This window comes from Lathyrus oleraceus, chromosome 5 (assembly GCF_024323335.1).
Source record: "Lathyrus oleraceus cultivar Zhongwan6 chromosome 5, CAAS_Psat_ZW6_1.0, whole genome shotgun sequence".
NCBI lineage: Eukaryota > Viridiplantae > Streptophyta > Magnoliopsida > Fabales > Fabaceae > Lathyrus > Lathyrus oleraceus.
In genome coordinates, this window is record NC_066583.1 from 60983614 (window position 1) to 61008374 (window position 24761).

The following is a 24761-nucleotide window of genomic DNA, read 5'->3' on the forward strand; positions in this document are numbered from 1 at the left end:
ACTTTTTCTAGAGTGTGGGGTATTCACTTTAGTTCTGATTGTGTTGGTAAATCATGTTCTTAAGCTGTTGTCTTTTGGTATTTGGTGGTTAGTAGTTTTAGGTTGTGATTTTCTTTTGGTTTATTAATAACAAGTTGGTCTTGGTTCATTTATTGATCTTGTAAACATTTTTGTTCATACTTATTTCTTGTTAGTTAATGCAAATATGAAGAATATTCGAATATGTTGAATGCTATAAATAAGCCAAAAACAGGATTTTACCTATCGTTGCATTTAGATGCCTCTCTTTTTTTCTCTATGTAAAATGAAAGGGACCTTAATCTCTTTTCTATATGATTCAAAACTTATAAAACCAAATTTAATGCACACCATACTATATATAGATACACCAACCTGTTAATTAAACTCAGAACTATATGGTTATGGCCATTTCATATAATAATAATAATCCATTTATAGTAAATTGTTCCATTCAGAAAGGACCTTCTTATGTCTCAGAAAATTCTCATCATAATAACAACGTTCCACTTTTCTCTATTTTTAAGGTAAGCATATATTTAGTTTTGATTTTACATATTTTTGCTGCAAAAGAAACTGACTGGTTGGTTAATTAATTCTCTGAGCAGCTAAACATGAGATCAACCCTACCTGAAGTCTCTTTGCAATTTGATGTTGCAAGAACAATGAAAAATAGTGTAGCAAAATTAGTTGATGTGTTTGTGGATTCACTCTTTGAATTCATTGATAAACCATTGCTTCAAAGTAACTTTGCTCCTGTGGAAGAGTTAGGGGAAGCCATACTTTTGAATAGCATCATAGGACGAATTCCGAATGATTTTCCAGAAGGCGTCTACATTAGAAATGGTGCGAGTTAATCCTTTAAACTTTTATATATACAGACGTATGCACATTTGACTGCTAATCATTGTGCAAATTTTTTACGAGATCCTGATTAGGTATGGTTTACCTGTGACAAATTTTGTGTTTAGGGTTTAGACTGATTATGCTCTAATAGTCAGATATGTATAATGTGCAGGACCAAATCCACTTTTTGGAGGATTGAAATCAACAAATTCTATCTTTGGTAGGTCAAGTCACATTTGGGTGGAAGGAGAAGGAATGCTTCATGCATTGTATTTTCAAAAATCAAGTCATGGAACCTGGAATGTCACCTATAACAACAAACACGTCGAAACCGAAACTTACAATCTTGAAAAACATAGAAACAAACCATTGTTTCTTCCTGCTATCGAAGGAAATTCGCTTGCAGTTCTGTCTGCTTATCTCTTCAACTATTTGAGATCTGGAAAAGCAAACAAATACATTAGCAACACCAATGTGTTTGAGCATTCAGGAAAGTTTTACTCAGTTGCTGAAAGTCACATGCCACAAGAGATTGATATTTTTTCCTTGAAAACTTTGAACAATTGGGAACTCAGCGCAGCTTGGAATCGACCTTTTACGAGTCATCCAAAGGTTTTCGATTACCTATTACTGTATTTGCAAAGAAGGACTTTTAACATTCTACAATATTGTTTGGTCACTCACAAATTATTTTTGATGTATCATCACAGAAAGCTCCAATCACTGGAGAGCTAGTAACATTAGGTGTGGAACCAATTAAACCTTTTGCCGTGGTTGGAGTTATTTCAGCGGATGGAAATAAGTTTGTTCATAAAGTTGATATCAAACTAAACAGATGCAGTCTTTGCCATGACATAGGTGTTACACAAAGGTACCATTATAGACTATTAAGCTTTCTTGGGAAACAAGAAATCTAAATTGCATTGTAGAATATGTTTTCATGTGAGTCTTTTTGCAGATACAATGTGATCATGGATTTTCCACTAACCATTGATCTTATCAGACTTCTAAGAGGAGGCCAGTGAGTTCATATGCCATCAATTTATTTTATGATAAAGGGCGAAGAAAAGTTCTTCTGACTTAGAAGTTAGAATCACTTGTTTCAATGTAGGTTAATAAAGTATGATAAGAAAGAATATGCGAGGATTGGGATAATGCCGCGCTATGGTGATGCGGACTCAATCAAATGGTTTGAGGTTGAACCTAATTGCACCTTTCACATTATCAATTCTTTTGAAGATGGAGATGAGGTAAGTTGTTATCCTAAAGTAGTATATAAAAAATTAAGTTATTATGTTTTAGTCTAATGTGGATCAACAGGTTGTTGTGAGGGGATGCAGATCTCTAGATTCTTTAATTCCTGAACCCGACCCGAGTTCGAATGATAATGACTGGTTATCTCGTGGTTACGAATGGCGATTGAACATGAAAACCGGAGAGGTTAAGGAGAAAGATCTGTGTGGTGAGAAAGTAGTTTACATGGATTTTCCTATGATCAATGAAAACTTTGTTGGTATTAAGCATAAATATGCTTACACACAAGTAGTTGATCCCACTGCAAGCTCCACCACTCAAGGTAATTAACCATATAGTATAAGTTTATTCTTTCATATTTCCTAAATGACATGGTTTTGCTGTTGTGTTATTTAGATGTGCCAAAGTATGGAGGTTTAGCAAAGCTATACTTGGAAGAATCATGTGAAGAGTCTTGTATAAAGATGGAATACCATATGTTTGAGAAGAATACATATTGCAATGGAGCAGCGTTTGTGGCTAGAGATGGAGGAGTTGAAGAAGATGATGGTTGGATCATTACTTTTGTTCACAATGAAGTTACTAACAAATCTCAAGTGGGTTTAGAAGCTTTTTTAATGATTAGAACTGTTATTAATTAACACATTTACTAATTTTGTTCTATCCACTTTTATTTCAGGTTCATATAATAGATACAAAGAATTTCTCTGGTGAGACAGTTGCGAAAATTGAAATGCCTTATAGAGTTCCATATGGATTTCATGGAGCTTTCATGCCAATCTCATTCCAAGATCAGTAGTTGAAATTGGAGCTATTGTATTGTTTAGGATTCATTCTATTTTTCTTTGTATGGTTTATCTTAAATTCTTTCCCAAAGTCAGTGGTGAAGCACTTAGCAAAATCTTTTCCAATCTCTTTCAGAAAATCTTTCATCATATCGGTCCAAACAGTCGCACAATATCAATGTCATAAATAAACATAAAATATCATTAGAAACTCGTATTGCACTTCGAGAATTTTCTCTGTTAAGATTTTCAGCCTTGTTTGCAACCCAAAGTAGTATGACATTTGAGTTAGATTCTACTGGGTTCTTATCGGATAACTTTACATGTCTAAGTTCTATGTAACGTTCAAATTACTCAATCTAACATATGTTTCAAATGAAATACAGGAATTGCTATATAAAAGAAGTTAACTCAGGTGCATGTAGTAGTTGGCACAATAGTAGCAAAGTGCAACAGGTTAATATAATAGTGCAATTAATTTCACCTGAAGTATTTATGTTAAAAACTGATTCAGTAGCTAAGTGCAATCAGTCGGTCAGTTCTTGAGAGTTTTCAATTTTATTTGTTTGATAATTGTACTTCATCATGTAATTGTTAAATATGTTTGGGATATCTCATGAATAAATGATTGCATATTTTCACCATCAATTTTACTCTATTTAATTCTCTCTCACTCTCTCCCTCTCCATCTTAAATTCCTCAATTATTCATCAATCTTTTGCTTCCAAGTTCTAACATTTGACATCAAGAGTCAGGTTCGACCCATCAAACACCTAGTGTGAAACATGACTTATGTCTCCAATGAAAGAATTCCTGTAAATCTACCTATCCTTGATGTGAATAACTTCGAAAAATGAAAAAAACAAATGAAGGTGTTGTTTGGATATCAAGTTGTTCTTGAAGTGATCAAGAATGGGGTATTTACACTTTTTGAAGGTGCAACATATGCACAACAATCTAAGCATAAGGAGGAGAAGAAGAAAGATTACAAGACGTTGTTTTTGATCCATCAATGTGTTGAAGTAGATAATTTTGAGAAATTTGATGATTGTGAATCATCAAAGCAAGCGTGGGAAATCTTGGATAGGCGTATGCAGGGGATGACAAAACAAAGGTTGTGACGTTACAAACTCAAAAACGTCATTTTGAGTTGATTCAAATGGAGGAGAAGGAGACCATAAACGATTTTATGAGGGAATTGCTCGGTTGGTGAACCAAGTAAAGGCGTGTGGAGAAACGATCACAGAACAATATGCTTTCGCAAAAATCTTGTGTTGTTTGACGTCAAAATTTGACAATGTAGCGGGTGCGATTGAGGAATCGAAGGATCTTGCGACAAGGAGCAAAGAGGAGCTGCAAAGATCTCTTGAGGCACATGAGCAAAGAATGGAGGAAAGGAATATTGATAAGGAAAAGGCGGAGATCGTTTTGCTAGCCCGTTTCAATGAGAGAGAAAAAAGGCGAAGGGAAAGTGGCCCATGAGCAAAGGTATAAGGAACTTTCATAATTTTGGTGGAAGAGAGTCCCAAAGTTTAACGAAATTAACATTCCCAAAGGGTGAAAACTGTGGCGATAGGGTTGTTGGATCAAACAAATCTAGAGGAGGCAATGTTAGAGGTAGAGGAAGTAGAAGAATGATTGACAAGAGCAACATGCAATACTATAATTGTCAAAAACTTTGTCATTTTGCAAGATAGTGCAATGCCAACAAGAAAGATCCTCAAGAAGATAAAGCTAGAGTTGTTAGACAAGAGTTTGATAATGAGAACACACTCTTGATCATGATCAAGAAGGGATAATGAAGCAACAATAAGTTGCAAGACAACAGCAACAGCAGTTCGAAAAACACTACAGAACCAAAGTGTAATCGGTTGAAGTGTTAATTCTTTGTATTTTTTATTGGCAGTAATTTTGGTAAAACTAACTTAGTTGAAACATGTTGAACAAGATGTCCTAACATGTGGATTCGACATCTTGTCTGAAACAGGTTTTACTCTTGGTAATGTTTGATTGTTTAACTGATTACATAATATTCTAGGAATATTAAGTAATCCTATGTGGCGTCCATGAGTGAGGAATCAGAGATTCTAATTGATTTTAAACTTATCTTTTTTCTAAATATTGAGACATTTTAGGAAATTTTTTATTGGTAACCTAAAGTTGTGCAGCTATTACACTTCGTATATAAGACTCAAATCCAGTCCATTCTATGGCTATATATAGAATGTCTCAAACCTAATTAGAGCATGAAGAAAAGAAGATAGTAGTGAGGTGTTATGGTTTAAGTGTCCGTGTTATTTGTGAGTCTCTCAAATATCATCTTGATATATGAGTAGGTTGTGTTAATTGATTGTAAGGATTGTCAATCATTCTTAAGCTTTTAAGTATTGAGTGATTATGTGTCTGTGAAGTGTGACTTCAAAATTTCTTGTTATTGGTTGAAGTATCACTGGTGTGATTGAAAGGGAAGTGAGAAGGGTCTCACACCTAGGAGTCTCTTATGTAGAAGTTAAACATGTGTAGTGATTAGGGTGTAGACTATAAATTGGAGATAGTTTGCAGAAGGTCTACAAACTGATACTATTTAGTGGATTTTCTCCCTGGCTTGGTAGCCCCCATATGTAGGTGTTGTTGTACACCGAACTTGGTTAATAACTTTGTGTGTGCTGTTAATTTATGTTCCCATATATGTAAGTTATCTTGTTATTGTGTATTGATCAAATATCAGAATTTAAATTGGTATCAGATTTGGCATCCTGCTATATTTCTGGGTGAGATTCAGAGAAAATACTTTATGGTACAATGGACAAGAAAAGAGGATTTGTGAACAAACCACCCATTCTTGATGGAACCAACTATGACTATTGGAAAGCTCGTATGGTGGCTTTTACCAAATCCATGGACAACAAGGCTTGGAAATTTGTGGTCAAGGGATGAGATCCACCAATGATTAAAGATAAAGATGGTAAGATTACTGATGTGTTGAAGGCTGAGGAAGTCTGGGATGATGAAAATGATAAATTGGCTCAGGGAAACTCCAAAGCATTAAATGTTGTATTCAATGGAGTGGACAAGAACATCTTCAGACTAATAAATAATTGTACTATTGCTAAAGAAGCCTGGGAGATCTTGAAGACTTCTCATGAAGGAACCTCTAAGGTAAATATGTCAAGGCTTCAACTTCTGACCACCAAGTTTGAAAACTTAAGAATGAAGGAGGATGAGAGCATTCATGACTTTCACATGAATATCATTGAGATAGCCAATACCTCTAGTTCCCTAGGGGAGAAGATGTTAGAAGCTAAATTGGTCAGGAAAATCCTCAGGTCCCTTCCAAAAAGATTTTACATGAAGGTTACTGACATTGAAGAAGCTCAAGATATCAACAACATGAAAGTTGATGAACTGGTGGCATCTCTTCAGACCTTTAAGTTAGGGATCAGTGAAAAATCAGAAAAGAAGAAGAGCACAACCTTTGTTTATAATATTGAAGATGTTGAATATGAATGTGACCTGGATACAGATGAAGGGATATTTAATGATATTGTATTACTTGGAAGAAAATTCAACAAAGTGATGAAAAAGATGGACTGGAAGACAAGATCTAATGTCAAGAATAAGTCATTCGACATCAACAAAAATCAGGATTTTGGCAGAAGGACCAAAAAGTAAGAAAAGACTAACCAAGGAAAAGGAATCCAATGCCATGGTTGAGAAGGGTTTGGTCACATAAGGGTTGAGTGCCCCCACATATCTCAAGAAACAAAAGAAGGGTATGTCTGTCTCTTGGTCAGAAGATGACTCTGAAAGTGATCCTGAAGTGGAACCTACCAAACAGGTTACTGCCCTGACTGAAATTTGTGACTCTGATGAAGACTCTGATTGTGAGGAACTAACCTTTGAGGAACTTACTGAATCTTACAAGGAATTGTGCCTCAGAAGTGAAGAAGTCTATAAATTGGAAGAAGAGCCAAAGATAATTATTGCTCAACTACAGGCATAGAAAGTGGAGCATCTATCTATCATATCTGATCTGAAGGAGGAAGTGGTATTGCTCAATTCAAAACTTGACAATATGACTAAATCTGTAAGAATGCTTAACAGTAGTTCTAATGTACTGGATGAAATTCTTCAAACTGGTAAGAATGCTGGAAATGTTCAAGGTTTAAGCTATGACAGTCAAGGGTTAATGAACAAAGGAAAAGGGTCTGTAATGAACTTTGTTCAATCTAAAAGACAACAAGAATGACATATGTCAAATCAAATGTTCCAACATCAACAAGGGTATCAAAAGGTTTACTCAGGAAGCAAGACCCAAAGATGGAAGTGTCATCATTATGGGAAGTTTGATCACATAAAACCTTATTACTACAAATTATATGGCTATCCCAAACCTGCTTCACAACCCAAAAGAAGACAAACTATGATTAAACCAAAGAAAAGATGGATTCCTAAAAATGGTATGTCAGGACTCATAGCTCACACCTCCCTTAGAGCCCCTGCTAGAAAGGATTGGTATTCTGATAGTGGTTGCTCTAGACACATGAATGGTGTCAAGAATCTTTTAGTGAATATTAAGTCTTATTCCACTATCTATGTCACCTTTGGAGATGGATCAAAAAGAGAAATAAAGGGGATTGGAAAGCTGGACCATCCAGGACTGCCTAGTCTAAATGATGTGTTATTTGTTAAAGGACCGACTACTAATCTGATAAGTATTAGTCAAATTTGTGACCAAGGTCTCAAAGTGAACTTCAGTAAATCTGAATGTATGGTAATAAATGATAAGAATGAAGTTATCATGAAGGGAGGCGGACCAAAAGATAACTGCTATCTTTGGACTCCTCAAGAAATAAATTGTATCTCCACTTTCCTAATGTCAAAAGAGGATGAGACTAAGCTATGTCATCAAAAGCTTGGTCACTTACATATGAAAGGAATGAAGAAAGTTATGTCAAAGGAAGCAGTCAGAGGAATTCCCAAACTGAAAATTGATGAAGGAAGAATCTGTGGTGAATGTCAAATAGGGAAGCAAACAAAGATGTCTCACAAGAAGCTCCAACATCTGACCACTTCAAAGATTCTGGAGCTACTTCATATGGACTTGATGATACCTATGCAAGATGAAAGTCTAGGAGGAAAGAGGTATGCCTATGTTGTTATTGATGACTTATCGAGGTTCACATGGGTGAACTTCATTAAAGAAAAGTCAGAAGTGTTTGAAGTGTTTAAAGAACTCAATCAAAAGATTCAAAGAGAGAAGGATAATGGCATTGTCAGGATTAGAAGTGATAATGGGAAGGAATTTGAGAACAACAAGTTTAAGGAATTCTTCACCTCTGAAGGAATTAGTCATGAGTTCTCTTCACCCATCACCCCATAATAGAATGGTGTGGTTGAGCGTAAAAATAGAACCATTCAAGAATGTGCCAGGGTCATGCTTCATGCTAAGAAACTACTATATCATTTTTGGGCTAAAGCCATGAACATTTCCTGCTATATTATTAATAGAGTGACCATAAGATCGGGAACTTCTGCCACATTGTATGAACTATAGAAAGGAATAAAGCCAATTGTGAAATATTTCCACGTATTTGGAAGTAAATGTTATATTCCAGCAGATCGTGAGCAGAGGAGAAAAATGGATCCTAAAAGTGATGAGGGAACTTTTCTAGGGTACTCTACAAACAGTAGAGAATACAAAGTCTTCAACTCCATAACCAAGGTAATGATTTTTGAATCCATAAACATTGTTTTGGATGACTCAACTAACGAAGTTGATGTCATAGATGATGTTGAAACATTAATATATGATGTTCCAGAAGATGTTACAGACTCAAATGTTGATATTGAACATACAGAGACTGAGTCAAATAACAAAGGGCCCTCCATCAGAATTCAAAAAGATCATCCTAAGGAGCTTATTATAGGAAATCGAAGTGAAGGATTAATCACCAGATCAAGGGAAGTTGTGTCAAATGCTTGTTTTGCCTCTAAATTTGAACCCAAGAATATCAAGGATGCATTGACTGATGAGTTCTGGATTAATTCTATGCAAGATGAACTTGGTCAATTAAAAAAGAAATGAGGTGTGGTATTTGGTTCCAAGACCTATATGAACAAATGTTATTGGCACTAGATGGTTATACAAGAACAAGTCTGATGAACAATGGGTTGTTACTAGAAATAAAGCCTGACTTATTGCTCAAGGATACACCCAAATGGAAGAAATGGACTTTGATGAAACCTTTGCTCTAGTAACTCTCCCGGAGTTCATCAGATTGTTACTTGGAATGACTTGTCTTTTAAAGTTCAAGTTGTTCCAAATGGATGTTAAAAGTGCCTTCCTAAATGGCTATTTAAATGAAGATGTGTATGTTGAACAACCAAAAGGGTTTATTGACCCTACATTCCCAAATCATGTGTAAAAATTAAAGAAGGCTTTGTATGGTTTAAAACAAGCCCCGAGAGCTTGGTATGAAAGGTTGATTGAGTTTCTCATCAATCATGGATATAGAAAAGGTGGAATTGATAAAGCTCTGTTTGTCAAAGAGAAGGGAGGGAAACTTATGATATCTCAGATCTATATGGATGACATTGTGTTTGGAGAGATGTCAGATGAGATGGTCCAACATTTTGTCAAGCAAATGCAATCTAAGTTTGAAATGAGTTTGGTAGGAGAACTGACGTGTTTCCTTGGGCTCCAAGTGAAACAGATGGAAGACTCCATTTTTCCGTGTCAAAGCAAATATGCAGAGACTATTGTGAAGAAATTTGGATTGAAGAATGCTAGTCACAAAAGAACTCCTGCACATACTCACTTAAAGTTATCTAAATATGAAAAAGTCTTAAGTGTTGACTAGAGTTTATATAGAAGCATGATTGGTGGCCTTCTATACCTTACAGCAAGCAGACCAGATATAACTTTTGTTGTTGGAGTTTGTGCTAGGTATCAAGCAGAAACCAAAGTGAGTCATATCAATCAAGTAAAAGGATTCTAAAGTATGTGAATGACACAAGTGAGTATGGAATGTTATACTCCCATGATTCAAATTCTATGTTAATGGGGTATTATGATGCTGATTGGGCTAGTAATGCTGATGATAGGAAGAGTACCTCTAGAGGGTATTTCTTCTTGGGAAACAATTTGATTTCATAGTTCAGCAAAAAACAAAATTGTGTATCCATATCCACTGCTGAAGCTGAGTACATAGCAGCAGGTAGTAGCTGCTCTCAACTAATGTTGATGAAACAAATGTTGACTGAATACAATGTCACACAAGATGTCATGACATTATTCTGTGACAACTTGAGTGCTATTAATATCTCAAAAAATCCTATTCAGCACATTACGACTAAACACATTGACATCAAGCATCATTTTATTAGAGAATTTGTTGAAGACAAAGTCATAACACTTGACCATGTTAGCACGGAGAATCAGCTTGCAAACAATTTTACCAAAACCTTGGATGCAGTTCAATTTGAAAAATTAAGAGGAAAACTTGGGATTTGTGTTAATGAGCATTTATAGCAATTACAACTATTTAAATGTGTCAGACAAGAGTTTAACTCTCATCATTACACTAGACACGCTTACCTAAACCCCTTACCTCATTGTGTATCCTTTTGGATAAAAGTATACTACCCATTCCACTCAAACACCTCATTCTCTTCCATACATTTGTGCTCACACTCTCTCAAGAGCCTTTCCCTATTCCATCTGCTTCAAGTGTCAACTAAAATGTCTCAACAATCTTCACCCACTCCCATGAATGTCCCAACTTAAACCAATGGATCTTCCTCCCCAACGGTTAGGGCAAATGAGTCGTTTCAAATGATCAACCTGGAAGATTTGGTCTTGGATGTTTCCCTTCTATCCACGGTTCATCCTCCTCAGAAGAAGAAAGTTACGCCTTCTATGTCTAAAAATGTCAAGACTTATGGTAAGTCTTCTGAACCTATAATCCCTATTAAAGATAAGACTGTTGTTGAAGAAGAATCTAGGTCTAAAGGGTCTGAAATAAGAAACCCTAGTATGCATGCTAACGACACCGAGAATCCAACGGAAGCTTAAAGGAGTGAAATTGATAAGGAACTTAGGAAGTTTGTTACATCTGTTTTGATGGAAGTAAATTAAGATGTTTTACCAGATGTTCAAACATCTTTGGCAAAAGAATCTAGCCCTGATAATGATTCTAGTGAAAAATATGAGGAAAGCGTACCTGAACATGTTGCTCGTGAGAGAAGAAGTAAAAAAAAGCTGATGTTATTGTCAATGTTGAAGAACTAACTTCTAATGAAGAACCCCTTACCAATACTATAACTCCTAATATAGCCAAGAGATTACAGAGGCGTAAGGGAAAGGCAGTGGTGCTTGAAGATTCTCCCTCCAGGGAAGTGAAGAGAAAATCAGGTGGTTTGAAAGGTACTCCTTCTAGAAGCTCCATCAGAAAATATCCTATTGGGCCTACTAGATCATGGAGTAAAGTTGTTATCCCTACTAGAAATAGGAAAGCTGTCTATTCTAGTGAATCTGAGTTTGATGTCGAAAAAGATGTCCAGGACATCACGCTTGTAAAAAGATATGCTAACAAGAAGCCTCATGCTGCTACGCCTAAGGCTCCACTGGACAATGCTTCTTTACATTATGTGAAGGATGCTGAAAGGTGGAAGTATGTTATTCAGAGGAGGGTAGCCCTGGAAATGGAATTGGGTAAGGATGCCCTTAAGTGTAAGGAGGTCGTAGAACTTACAGAAGTTGCTGGGTTGATGAAGACTGTCACACAATTTGGCCCTTGCTATGAAAGCTTAGCCAAGGAGTTTGTGGTGACTATTCCTGATGGATGTGATGATGCAAAGAGTGCTGACTATGAAAAGGTGTATGTGAGAGGAAATGTTGTAACATTATCTCCAGCTGTGATCAATAAATTTCTAGGAAGAACAGAAGTACCTCAGGTTGAGCTAGAGGTTACTAATAATCAGGTGTGCAAAGAGATCATGGCCAAGCAGGTTAGACATTGGCCAATCAAAGGGAAGCTGTCTGCTGGAAAGTTGAGTGTTAAATATGCCATCCTTCATAGGATTGGGACTGCCAACTGGATTCCCACTTATCACACCTCGACCATCTTTACTAGTCTTGGGAAATTCATTTATGCTGTTGGAACAAGAATAGCATTTGACTTTGGAAAATACATCTTTGAACAAGTTTTGAAACAAGCATTCTCTACTGCTGTAAAAATGCCCATATGCTTTCAATCCCTCATTTGTGGAATCATCCTAAGCCAACATCCTGGTATTTTGCTGCCCATTGATAGTGTGAAGAAAAAGGATTCTCCCTTATCACTCCATTACAAACTCTTTGCTGGAACACATGTCCCAGATATTGTCTTAACATATTCTCAGGTACTTGGCCCTGCCACCTCCAAGTAGAGTGTCATTGCTCAGCTGAAGGAAACTTGTAAAGAGCTGGAGGATTCCATCGGATATAACAATGCAGCAAAGATCAAACTTGAGATATTGATGAAGGCTATAATGGAAGAAGAGAAGAAGGAAGTTGTACAGGATGGTGATGACAATGAAGGAACTGATGATGACGACTATGCTGGTGAGGATGATGCTGATGAAGAGAAAGAAGATAAAGGAGAAGAGTATGCAATAGCTGACTCAGATAGTCAGGAAGATATCTGATTGCAGTTTTGTTTTGTATTTGATTATGTTTTTGTGGTCTGTGACAAGGATATTATGCACCCTTAGGTTCCCCCTTGTGTGTGATCATTAACTTTACGAATGTGGTTTGATCTTGTTTGGTTGAATGCTTACCTTTGTCATATTATGGCTAAAAAGGGGGAGTATTGTCTGTGTGTTCTAACCACTAACCACTAACCCCAATATTGCCTGGTTGTGCTTAAGGAGGAAGGAGTTCCAGGTCTGGAACTTTCTGGGCTGCTGTGTTGATGTCAAACTTGATGTTCTGACATCAAATTGACTAAGGAAATGTTTTGAGTGAAGTTTTTTGAAGTTTTTTTATGGTGCATATACCTATGATGTGTGTTGTTAAACATGTTGTGTTTGCTATGAAGGATCCATTGAGGGGAAGTACAGTCTCTGACTGGTGTGGTTGCTTGATTACCTCTGTGATATGTGTGTTTGATATTGATTCGTTTTTCAAACCTATGTAGTTAACGTGGAATGTGGCACTGGTGTGCAAGGTGTATTTGGTTGTTTTAGCCAAAATTTACCAAAGGGGGAGATTGTTAATTCTTTGTATTTTTTATCGGCAATAATTTTGGTAAAACTAACTTAGCAGCAACATGTTGAACAAGATATCCTAACATGTGAATTCAACATCTTGGATGAAACAGGTTTTACTCTTGGTAATATTTGATTGTTTAACTAATTACAGAATATTCTAGGAATATGAAGTAATCCCATGTGGCATCCATGAGTGAGTAATTAGAGATTCTAATTGATTTTAAACTTATCAGTTTTATAAATGTTGATACATTTTAGGAAACTTTTGATTGGTAACCTAATGTTGTGCAGCTGTTACACTCCGTATACAAGGTCCAAATCTAGTTCATTCTATGGCTATATATAGAATGTCTCAAACCTAATTGAAGCACGAAGAAAAGAAGATAGCAGTGAGGTGTTAGGCTTTGAGTGTACGTGTTATTTGTGAGCCTCTAAAATATCATTTTGATATATGACTATGACTATGTTAATTAATTGTAAGGATTGTCAAGCACTCTTAAGATTTTAAGTATTGAGTGTTTGTGTGTCTGTGAAGTGTGACTTCAGAACTTCTTGTTATTGGTTGAAGTATCACTATTGTGATTGAAAGGAAAGTGAGAAGGGTCTCACACCTAGGAGTGTCTTAGGTAGAAGTTAAGCACGAGTAGTGATTAGGGTGTAGACTGTAAATTGGAGATAGTTTGTAGAAGGTCTATAAACTGATACTATTTAGTGGATTTCCTCCCTGGCTTGGTAGCCCATAGATGTAGGTGTTGTTGTACACCGAACTGGGTTAACAACTTTGTGTGTGTTGTTATTTTGTGTTCCCCTATATGTAAATTATCTTATTATTGTGTATTGATCAGATATCAGTGTCTCGATATCTCTTAGGACATCTGATATCTGCATACCAGAAATTCAGAAGTTTACGCCAACCAGTTACATACTAAAGAAAATGCAATCAAGACTCGAAAGAAGCAGCGAAGTGCAACGTTCAATGGTATTTGGACTCCGGGTGTTCAACGAATATGTCGGGGAGGAAATATTGGTTTGTTACGATTAACCATGCCATGTAGAACAAAGTGAAGTTCACGGATGATACCACTCAAGCTACAGAAGGGACTAATGATGTATTGATCTAGAGAAGGGATGGTAGACATTCTTTGATAAAGGATGTGGTTTATATTCCCGGAATCAAGTGTAATCTTCTAAGACCCCTAATGGTTGGCCTAGTGGTGGAGGCTTAGGTCTTGAGAGTGTGCTCCTCTTAAGGTCTCAGGTTCAAATCATGCTAGGTGTAATCAATATTTGTGTTAGGCTAGTCCATACAGAGCTTTGCTCTGGATTTAAATGCCCCCTGCTAAAGGATGGTGGGATTGGTCCTCTTGGATTAGTCGGTCGCAAGGCCGGATACCAAGATTTTATAAAAAGTGTAATCTTCTAAGTATTGGCCAATTGCTTGAGAAAAGTTACAAGATTCATATAGAGGACAAGGTGCTACAAGTTATCGATGCAAATAGGGTTTTGATCCTAAAGGCTCATATGGCTCCCAATATAACTTTTAAGGTTGAGTTGAAAGTTATGGAGCATAGATGTATTACTATTGCAGCTAGTAGAGAAGAGTGGTTATGGTACTATAGGGTTGGACATATCAACCTTAGAGATCTCAATGGCTTGAAAAAGAACGAATTGGTAACGGATTACCATTGATCAACATACCAACTGAAATTTGTGAAGAATGTATGCAAAATTAGCAACATAAATGAAAATCCAGCTTTTCCCTTTCTGTCGCCAGGTTATTCTATTAACATTCTTGAATGAATAACGAGTCTCCTCGAATTATATCGACTCACCCTCCAGGAAGCGGCTGTTTTAGAACTAAGTATTGGGTGGAAATAACTGCCCCAATGCATTGATGGTGGGTCGACCTAGAATGATATTATAGGGAGATAGGGCATCCACAACAAGGTAGCTAACGTCAATCACCTTAGTATTTGCGCCCACGCCACACGTTGTCTTCAAGGTGACATAGCCCCTTACTTGTAGTGTTTTCCTAAAAATCCTATTAACAAGCCACTGAACCTTTTAACGTCATCCGTACAAAGTGATGACGTGAGGGTCATTATTGTGAGGTTTAACTCTAATGGTGTCTCTATTAGAGAAGGTGATGTTGACTCCTTTTCCCCCTTGCACGCCCCTAGGGAAACCAGGAGATATCACATTTGCAGCAAGCCCATTTCTTGCGTATTTCTCTCTAAATCCCTTATTTTTTTATTTCTCCATTTTATTGCCCACTTCTTTGTGGCATTGTTGGAGCTTATGATCTTTACAAGTTTTCCAATCCTCCCTCACATGTGACCAAATCTTTCCCTAGGTATAGCTGTTTTATAGCTTCTATTTATGTACCTTGTAATTGCAATTCTAATTTTAATTGTGTAACAAACACATATGCTAAATGTAACTTCATTTCTCTATGTAATGATTACCACAATGATAATGCTTCAGTTTGTCATTTTTTACCTGTTGCAAATGTTTCTATTGTTAGTATGTCTAACTCATATTAGTGTTATAATGCAACTACTTCACAATCTGATAATAAATATTATTTGTGGAATACACGCTTAGATCACCCTCTTCATCATGCCTTTGAATAAGTGCTTAAACTTTGCAAAATTCATATCCCATACAAACCACCCAATGACCTATGTTCTGCCTGTTGCTTAGGTAAATCCCATAAATTTCCAACTTCCATGTCCACCACTATGTATCATCAACCTTTTGAACTTGTCGTTGTGATCTTTGGGGTTCATCCCCTACTTAATCATCTAGTGGTTATAACAATTTTTTGACATATGTTAATGTTTTCTCTAGGTTTGTGTCGGTTTTTCCCCTTAGGCTAAAATTTGATAGACTCACCTAGTTTATTCACATTAAATCCATGGTTAAACTCCAATTTAATTTCAAATCTTTAATTGTTCAAAGTGATGGAGGAGGTGAGTTTAGACCCTTCACTAAATACCTCGTTGAGTTAGAGATCATCAATCCCTTTACATGTCCCCATACCCATCACCAAAACGGGTTTAACCTTAGTTTCTTAGTAGAAATTACCTATGACATTCTGGGATCATGCATTTGTTACTGCAACCAATCTCATAAATCTTCTTCCTAGCCTTACCTTATAAAATTAGTCTCCCTATTATATCCTTATGCATAAAACTCCTGAGTATACTTGCCTTCGGGTGTTTGGTTGTGCATTTTCCCCTTGATTAGACCCTACAACACTCATAAACTTGCCTTTAGATCTCAAGAGTGTATTTTTAAAGCATATTCCACTACCCATAAAGGGTATAAATGTCTTGCTTCTGATGGCCATCTTTACATATCCAAAGAAGTATTGTTTCATGAATCTAAATTTCCTTATATTGAGTTTTTTCTTAACCTCGACTCAACTCTAACAAGACCTTATACTTCTAATCTAGTTCACACCACTAGTTCCTTCCTTGCCTATTCCTCTTTATCATATCAGTCATCCTCTTTCTCCAACCATAGTTATCCCTCTTTTGATCTTAATGTCAATACTAATGCACAATATTCACTTATAGCATTATTATACCTATCATTAAATCTCACCCACCTTCCACCAATTCTAACCCAAAATATTCCTTCCATTCCCACCCCACCTGCCTCATCTGTCTTACCAATTTATGCCTTTTCTGATCTAGATGAAGACAAAACTATCTCACTCTTCTCATAACCTGATCATATCTCATCTTCCAACCTTTTACCCACTTCTTCTTATCACTCTCATCCTATAACACATCCTCTAAATATTCATTCCATGCAAACTAGAGAAAATAGTGGTATTGTTCAACCTAGACTGAACCTTACCATTCTCCTCACCCACATGGAACCTACCTCAGTGAGTCAAGCCTTGGCTACCCATCATTGGTTTTAGGATATGAAATATGAGTATCAGGCTCATTTGAAGAATCAAACTTGGACATTAATGTCTTAACCTACAACTAAAAAGCCTAATGGTTTCAGGCGGGTTTTTAGAGTGAAGGAGAATCATGATAGCTCGATCAACAAGTACAAGGTCATGCTTGTTGCCAAGGGTTTCCATCAACAGGCTGTTAGTGACTTTACTAATACATTTTCCCCTATCGTGAAGCCTGTCATTGTTAGAATTATTTTGACATTTATAGTCACTAGTAGGTGGATTATTTAACATATTGATGTGAACCATGCCTTCCTCAATGGAATACTTGAGGAATAGGTTTACATTCAACAACCTCATGGCTTTGAGGCCTTAGCTAAATCTTTGGTTTACAGGTTAAAAAAAATAACTTTATGGTCTTAAGCAGGCGCGTAGGGTCTGGTTTTATAGACTTAAAAGGTTTTTGATGTAGTGTGGCTTTCAGGCCAATAAGTGTGACCCATGTTTGTTCATGCTTCACACAAACAATCTATCTATTATGGTATTGGTCTATGTTGATAATATAATCATCATTAGGAATTCCACATCCTTAATTGATAATTTAATAAAATACCTTAATGAAAAAATTGCACTAAAAAAGTTGGGTAATTTAGTTTATTTCTTATGCATTTAAGTCACACACTTACCAAATGACTCCTTGCTTCTATTTTAATCCAAGTATGTGTGTGACCTACTGGCTAATGTAAATATGTCTTCTGCCAAAGGGATGCCTACTCCAACGATATCTAGCAGCAAACTCTCTAGAATTGGGTTGATGTAGTTTCTGATCACACACAATTTAGATCTATTGTTGGTTCACTTCAAATGCTACCTTAACCAGGCCAGAAATCTACTTCTCTCTTAACAAGGTGTGTCAGTTTTTATCTAATTTGGATGAGCATTGGAAAGCAGTAAAAAGAATCTTCAATTATCTAAGTGGCATTTTGCACTAAGGGCTACTTATTAAGGTTGCTCCTATTCATCAACCTTTGTCACTTATAGAACTTTGCAATGCTGACTGGGCATCAAATCTTGATGACAGAAAGTCAACTTCAGGTGCTTATGTGTTTCTAAGGCCTAATCTTATTTCCTGGTGGTTAAAGAAGCAGACATTGATGGCTAAATCTTAGGAAGAGGCCCAGTCTCTTTTCAATGAACTTAATTGCAAGTTTTAAACCCCCAAGATTTTTTTATGACAATCTTAGTATTGTTACTCTAGATCGCAATCCAATTCTTTCTAACAATACAAAGCACATGGAATTAGATATCTTCCTTGTGAGAGAAAAGTTTCTCATCAATAGTTTAATTATAGCTCATGTTCCTCCCCAGGATCAGTGGGTTAATGCTCTCACTAAACCTCTATCTACATTTAAATTCCTTCCTATGTGTGAGAAGCTCGGGGTGTTGAACAAACATAGTTTGATCAGCACACCCTTAACTTCTAAGGGGGGGGGGGGGGGGTAGAGATAGTTAGTTGGCTTGTATTTCTTAAATGTTTAACTCTAACAAACTATGCTTAGCTGTAAGTTAGTTACTCCTATATTTGTATAAAGAGATATTTGTATTCTTCCATTACAATAAATACAATATAAAATTCTAATTTAATCCTAACTAAATTCTATCTGAATTCTCTCTCTATCTCTACTATCACTTTCTATTAGTGGATATCAATAATGGTGATCAAAGCAAAGTTTTCTTGTTGAGGATAATCTCAACATCTCTGACCTTTGATGATCATTTAACCTCATAATAGGTTAAGTAGATACGTCTGTGGTGTTACTATCTATCTCATTGTTTAACAAACTCCCGTATCCAACGACCCGCAAAGAAGGATATGCCACATTATGAAAGGATGATTATAGTACCCAACAAAATAGTGGGGTTATGATTGAGGATAAATCTATGTACTTCTCTAGTTCCAAAGATAAGAAACTTGTAATTACTTCTAGACCGTACTTTGGGGTCATTGAGGAGATTTGGTGGATTGATTATGTTATATTTAAAGTGACCTTATTTAAGCTCAAGTGGATCGACAATAAAATTTGTCTACAAACTGATTAATTAGGTTTCACACGGGTTGACCTTCACAATAAATATGAATGAACTATTCATCGTCCCATGCAAAACAAGTGTTTTATGTCACCGACCGTTCTAACAATAAATTGTCATTATTCTACAAGGAAGACATATTCCCGATAGTGATGAAAATCAAGACACTTTTGATATTTCTGAGACCTCTTCTTTCGCAACACACGTTCGTATCTCATATGAGAAAAACATATTCAGATGGTTTGCATGTTTTTTCATTATGATCATGAAGAGGGGATATGAGAAAACTAACAAATAAGTATTTTATATGACTTCCTAATATATTTTACTGAGATTGAATATTGTTGTTATTGAAGTTTTAATGTGGTTGTTGTTGTGTTATCCTAATTTATTTATATGTCGTTCAGATTATAGGTGTTTAATGACCGAATGCCATTTACATATGATATGAAGACTTTAGTACGTTCATTCAAGAATTTGCACTTGGGTTTTTGCCTTAGTTGATTAATCATTTTTAAATGCTTTTTAGTTCTGTTCTGTTTAGGTTATGCTCAAGTTATTTTATGTTTCAAAATAATTTATGTTAGATTCTGTTTCAAATAACTACATGTTAAAATGAAATAAATTAAGATTAAAAAAATAATAATAAACAAGGAATTTATCCTCGGTTGTAACAAAAAATCGAGGTAAAAAGTTTCAAGTTATTCCTGTAGCGGTGTATTCATTACCTTTAGATTTATTGACTAAATCAAAAGCAAAGCATACAAAGATAGAGTCGCCACCACACTTCTATTTATCCAAAGGAATGGCTAGAAAGCGAACAAAAGCCTAAGAAGTTTTGCAAAGAAAACTAATAAAAGGGGTACAGAGGTCTGGGTAAGGGGGTAATTATGTTGTAGGAAGGTGTTAGGCACCCACAACATCCTAGGTACTCCTAGGGAACCCTTTTCACAACTTGTTGTATTATTATTTGTTTATGAAATGTTTTTGTGCAAACATTGATTGAAGAGATAAGAAAAGAATGTACAAGTTAGTTATTTTTGTGTTTGAATGGATGAACCCATTGCCTACGTACCTTTCATGAAAGATAAGAATCAAAACGCCGTAGTTCGGCTAAAAGATTTCCAAAAAGTGAGTGGATTGATTTTAAACAAAAGCCTTAAGGTCTTTCATTACCAACAGGAGAAAACTCAGCCTGAACCAACAATCCACCATGTGAGAACAGCTTCAACACGCTAGTGAGGGGTTAACCCTATAATAAGCATGGAAGTCTTATAATTCAATCACTAAGGATGTGGTGAGATTTACATCAACCACTATGATAATTCAGGTCTATGGCTAATTCATGAAAACTTGATTAGGAAGTGGACAAGGGCCACAAAAGCAATTGAGTGGGTTGAATTAACCAACTAGAATTATTCACAAAAATGAAGTCAAAGTTGACATTAAAGTTCATTCACAATGAGTATTAGTGAAAATGAAGTTTGAAAATCAGAGGCTTAAGGCCTAGGTTTCTAGTTTTGAAAACAAGTGAAAATGTTTGCACAAAAGTTTTCTGGTTTGGGTTAAAGATGAAAACAAGGTTCAAGGTTAATCACAAAAGCGTGAGGGTTAAGGTTAAGGGACAAAGCCACAAGCAGGATTGCTTTCTCAAAATCATAGAAATGATTCAAGGAAGTTCCTTTGGAATTTAAGCAATACAAAAAAATAAGCAAATAAGCAAGGTCAAAGGAGCAACAAAACTGGAAATGGATGGCCAATCAATGGTCTTATATCCAACTCCGAAAACAAATGGGAAACGGAGTGCCAATAAATGGTCTTACATCCAACTCCACAAAGCAACATGGGAAACAGATAGCCAATCAATGGTCTTACATCTAACTCCACAAAAGAAACAAAATAGGAAACAGATAGCCAATCAATGGTCTTACATCTAGCTCCACAAAACAACATACGAAAGGAAATGGAGTGCCAATCAATGGTCTTATATCCAGCTCCCCAAAAGGAACAGGAAACAGATAGCCAATCAATGGTCTTACATCTGACTCCACAAGAGAAACAACAATAGGAAACAGATAGCCAATCAATGGTCTTACATTTGACTCCACAAAAGAAATAAAATAGGAAATGGAGTGCCAATCAATGGTCTTATATCCAGCTCCCCAAAAGGAACAGGAAACAGATAGCCAATCAATGGTCTTACATCTGACTCCTCAAAAGAAAACACATAACAAATGCAGAGCAAACATATGAATGATGCACAAATAAGCAAACAAGCAATCAATTATCACACGCTATACACAACCAAGAGGCTCAAGCAAAGTTGGGCTTTAGTCAAGGGGTCATATCAACCTTGACAAACAAGCCGATACTGTTATGGGGTGGTGAGATGCTCTTAACCACTGACATTGACCTTCAGGGTGAGCAAATGAAAGGTAATGAGGGTTAGACCTCATAGCTCTTAACCATGGCCGGGGTGAGCTTGAATCAAAGAAGGTGTGGGAGTCCAGAATGAGGAACTCTATTCCACATGACTGACTCTATACAAGATTTTGGGTGTTTATTCAAATGCATCAGCACGTAGTGCGAGCAAGATGAAAGACTCAACTGAATAGCAGGGGATTGATTGCAAATCCCTTCTATCTTCCAATCGCCTCTTCACTTAGGAGGACTTGAAGTACATGGCACAAATATAAACAATCATAGACATTGCCTCTTAAGGAGGACTTCAGCTAAATGCCTGCCAAACAGAAACGACAGGGCTTCCAGACTACATGGAGTTAGAGAAATTACCTAAGTGGTATGCCAACCACAAGCAAAGCAAAGCTCAAATAATGAGCTAAAGCGGCTAAAGTACCCGTACAAAAGGCTAGTCAATTAGTAACCCAGACAGATAAACAGAAAACAGACAAAACCAATCAACAGTGTTACACCAAGCAAAGTACAAAGTGCAAGCAACTCAAATTGTTTCATCATTCAAATGACCTACAAAACAGCAAGGTTAGTTAACCAAGGTAACTTGCATCTCAAGTAATGAGATCACATCAATCATTAGAGCTAATTGCTTGAACCTGAAATGCAAAACTCAAAAGGTGAGTATAAACCACTAGTCCAAAGACTAGGGTCAAAGGCAAAGAAAAATGTCAAAACAGCAACCAATATTCAACATGAAGCTCATTTAATCAAGTGAGAACATGTCCTAAAAAGGACCAAGTCTAAAGCATCAATCAAAGTCATTACATGAGCAAGATATGGCAAAGGCAATTACAAAGCACACAATTGGACATCAAGAATCAAAATTCCATATTAAAACAGAAATGAATCAAACAATCATGGAAATTTTTAAGTGCACACAACATGTCAAATAAAATCATCATGCCAAAAATTGTAATCAGAAAAGCTCAATTGACATGTATATGAAAATGAACAAGTATGACATCAAATTGTGTGACACACATTGTCACACCTAAAGTTTATGTGCCTAAAACAGAAATGGAAAATGCTAAAAATGCACAACCAAGCCTCAAAAATCATGTATCATGTTGGGAATCAGCATACCAAATTTCAAATCAATTGGCCAATGTATGAGCATTTCACAATAGAATGAATGAGGCATGACACATTTACATACATGTCCAAAGAAGCCAACACAATTAAAATTCCAGAAATGATAAAATCATGAAACCAGCATCACAAAATAATAGACATCCATATGAACATGTAGCAAAAAATTGGAAGTGATTTGGATTAAATTTCAATTTATTATGAATTTTTGAAATTGGATGAAAATATGTGAATTAATGAACAAAGCACATGATAAAATGGAGGGAGATGGAAATGTTTGAAACGAATTTGAAAATGTGTAGCCAGACAGAATCGAACCACGTTCACATAAAAGATAAGAGCGCTGATACAAATAAATTCCAAAGTGCAACCGCTGGGAATCGAAGGGAGTATGGAACCAAAACGCATCACTTCATTAATTGAAGTGGCGTCCACATCAGCAGTCTAAGTACATGTGGAATTGGTCAAAGAAGCGAGGTCCAATAGTTTGGACAGCAGGCAAAGGCGTGGCAGCTGACTCGGGAAACCCTAGGACTCAAACCAGAAGGCGGAGCAAGCGGTGGTTTCCACCGTCTTCTTCATAGAGACGGTGGAGCTACAGTGAACATGCAACGATTTTTTTCCAGATTTTCATGAAAATTATATGGATCGAAAGCTACTTTCATAAGGAACATGAATATCATATCAAAAACAGCTAAAACTTCATGAATCAACCAAATCGAACAGAAACATTTTGTACATTCAAACTTTAATTCAAGATATCTCAACCAATTCTCATCCATTTTCAAAAGTGTTCATATCAGCGTGATCAACATGAAAAGATCTACCTAAACATGTGCATAAAATCAAGAATTAAGAGGATCGAATTTCACACCTCTTGAAGAGCAGTCAATGGAAACTGTAGATTCAAGGCCTTGCAAGTGTCCAGATCCAATCCTGATATGATGACTTGAAATTTGATGTATGAATTGAAGCTTGGCACGACCTAGATCTAGCTCAAATGGCAGTTTCCATCTTCATGTTCTTTAGCTTGCACAACTTTATTTCTGCTCGAATTCTTCAAATCAAAGCTTGATCTGCACTCAATTACACTCCATAATCCAGAATATGCAAGAAAAATGCTATGTTATGTGGAGAATTTTGAAGTTTGAGATGAGAGAAAAAATGGAGGGAAAGAAAAATTTGAGATCTAGAATGTGATTGTTATGAACAATTCTGTTATGATTAAGGCTTTATATGACATGTTAATCACTCTGAAAAATTAATTAAGCAATGGTTAATGGAAAATTAATCAAATATGAGGTACATGGAAAAATTAGTAAAAACACCTATGCATGGTGAATGAGCACGTGAACAGTGCTATATGGAGGTGTAGGATCACTTAAAATCATCTCATGCACATGTTGGAATTGGAATTTTATTCATATGATGCACCAAATTTGAATTTCCAAATTTCCCTCCAAAATGTTCATGAATGGGAAAATGATCATGTAATTAAATTTCATGCAATGTCATGATGGATTTGGAAAATATATGTCACGAGGAGCATAATGCAAAAAGAGGCACTCAAATTGGAGCTTTGGATCAAAAGTTATGGCTTGTTGAAGTTCCATGCACCCTTGGCAATCATTTGATCATATCTTCAACCATTCATCAGATGCTCATGATCTTGGACTTTTTGGAAATGGGAGAGAGAGATATTCAACTTTCATGTTGGACAAAAATTCATTTGAAGCTTCTTTGATGTTGGAAAGTTAAGTTGAATTTGGTCCAAAAACTTGCCATTTTTGGAAACTTGAAATTACAGGTCACTTTCCATTTTGGGAAACTTTTGCACTGGCTTCAAATTCTTCAACAAAGATGTTTGACATGATGAATAAGCCTTGTTTGAACATGAATGGGATGAAGAAATTCAATTCTCACACTCAAAGCCCTCAGTTGACTTTCAGTTGACTTGTATTGGTCCTTAGATGACCTGAAATGGCCTGATGAACCTGGGCCTCAACCACTTGGGGAATTTGCTCCAAAATGAACCT

General features: G+C 36.2%; 2 protein-coding genes across 2 annotated transcripts; both read left to right on the plus strand.

The window, feature by feature from the left end:
- The first annotated feature begins 422 nt into the window (after positions 1-422).
- LOC127084388 (carotenoid 9,10(9',10')-cleavage dioxygenase) lies at positions 423-2917 on the plus strand. The gene is made up of 9 exons (XM_051024825.1): positions 423-545; positions 627-864; positions 1037-1476; positions 1575-1735; positions 1823-1885; positions 1976-2114; positions 2185-2440; positions 2515-2714; positions 2798-2917. Exons 1-9 carry the CDS (start codon positions 423-425, stop codon positions 2915-2917), a joined length of 1740 nt encoding a protein of 579 aa, XP_050880782.1.
- Positions 2918-10740: 7823 nt separating this feature from the next.
- On the plus strand, positions 10741-12593 carry LOC127078725 (uncharacterized). The gene is made up of 4 exons (XM_051019157.1): positions 10741-10939; positions 11057-11155; positions 11242-12308; positions 12351-12593. The coding sequence occupies exons 1-4, from the start codon at positions 10741-10743 to the stop codon at positions 12591-12593; spliced, it is 1608 nt and encodes a 535-aa protein (XP_050875114.1).
- Positions 12594-24761: the final 12168 nt, after the last annotated feature.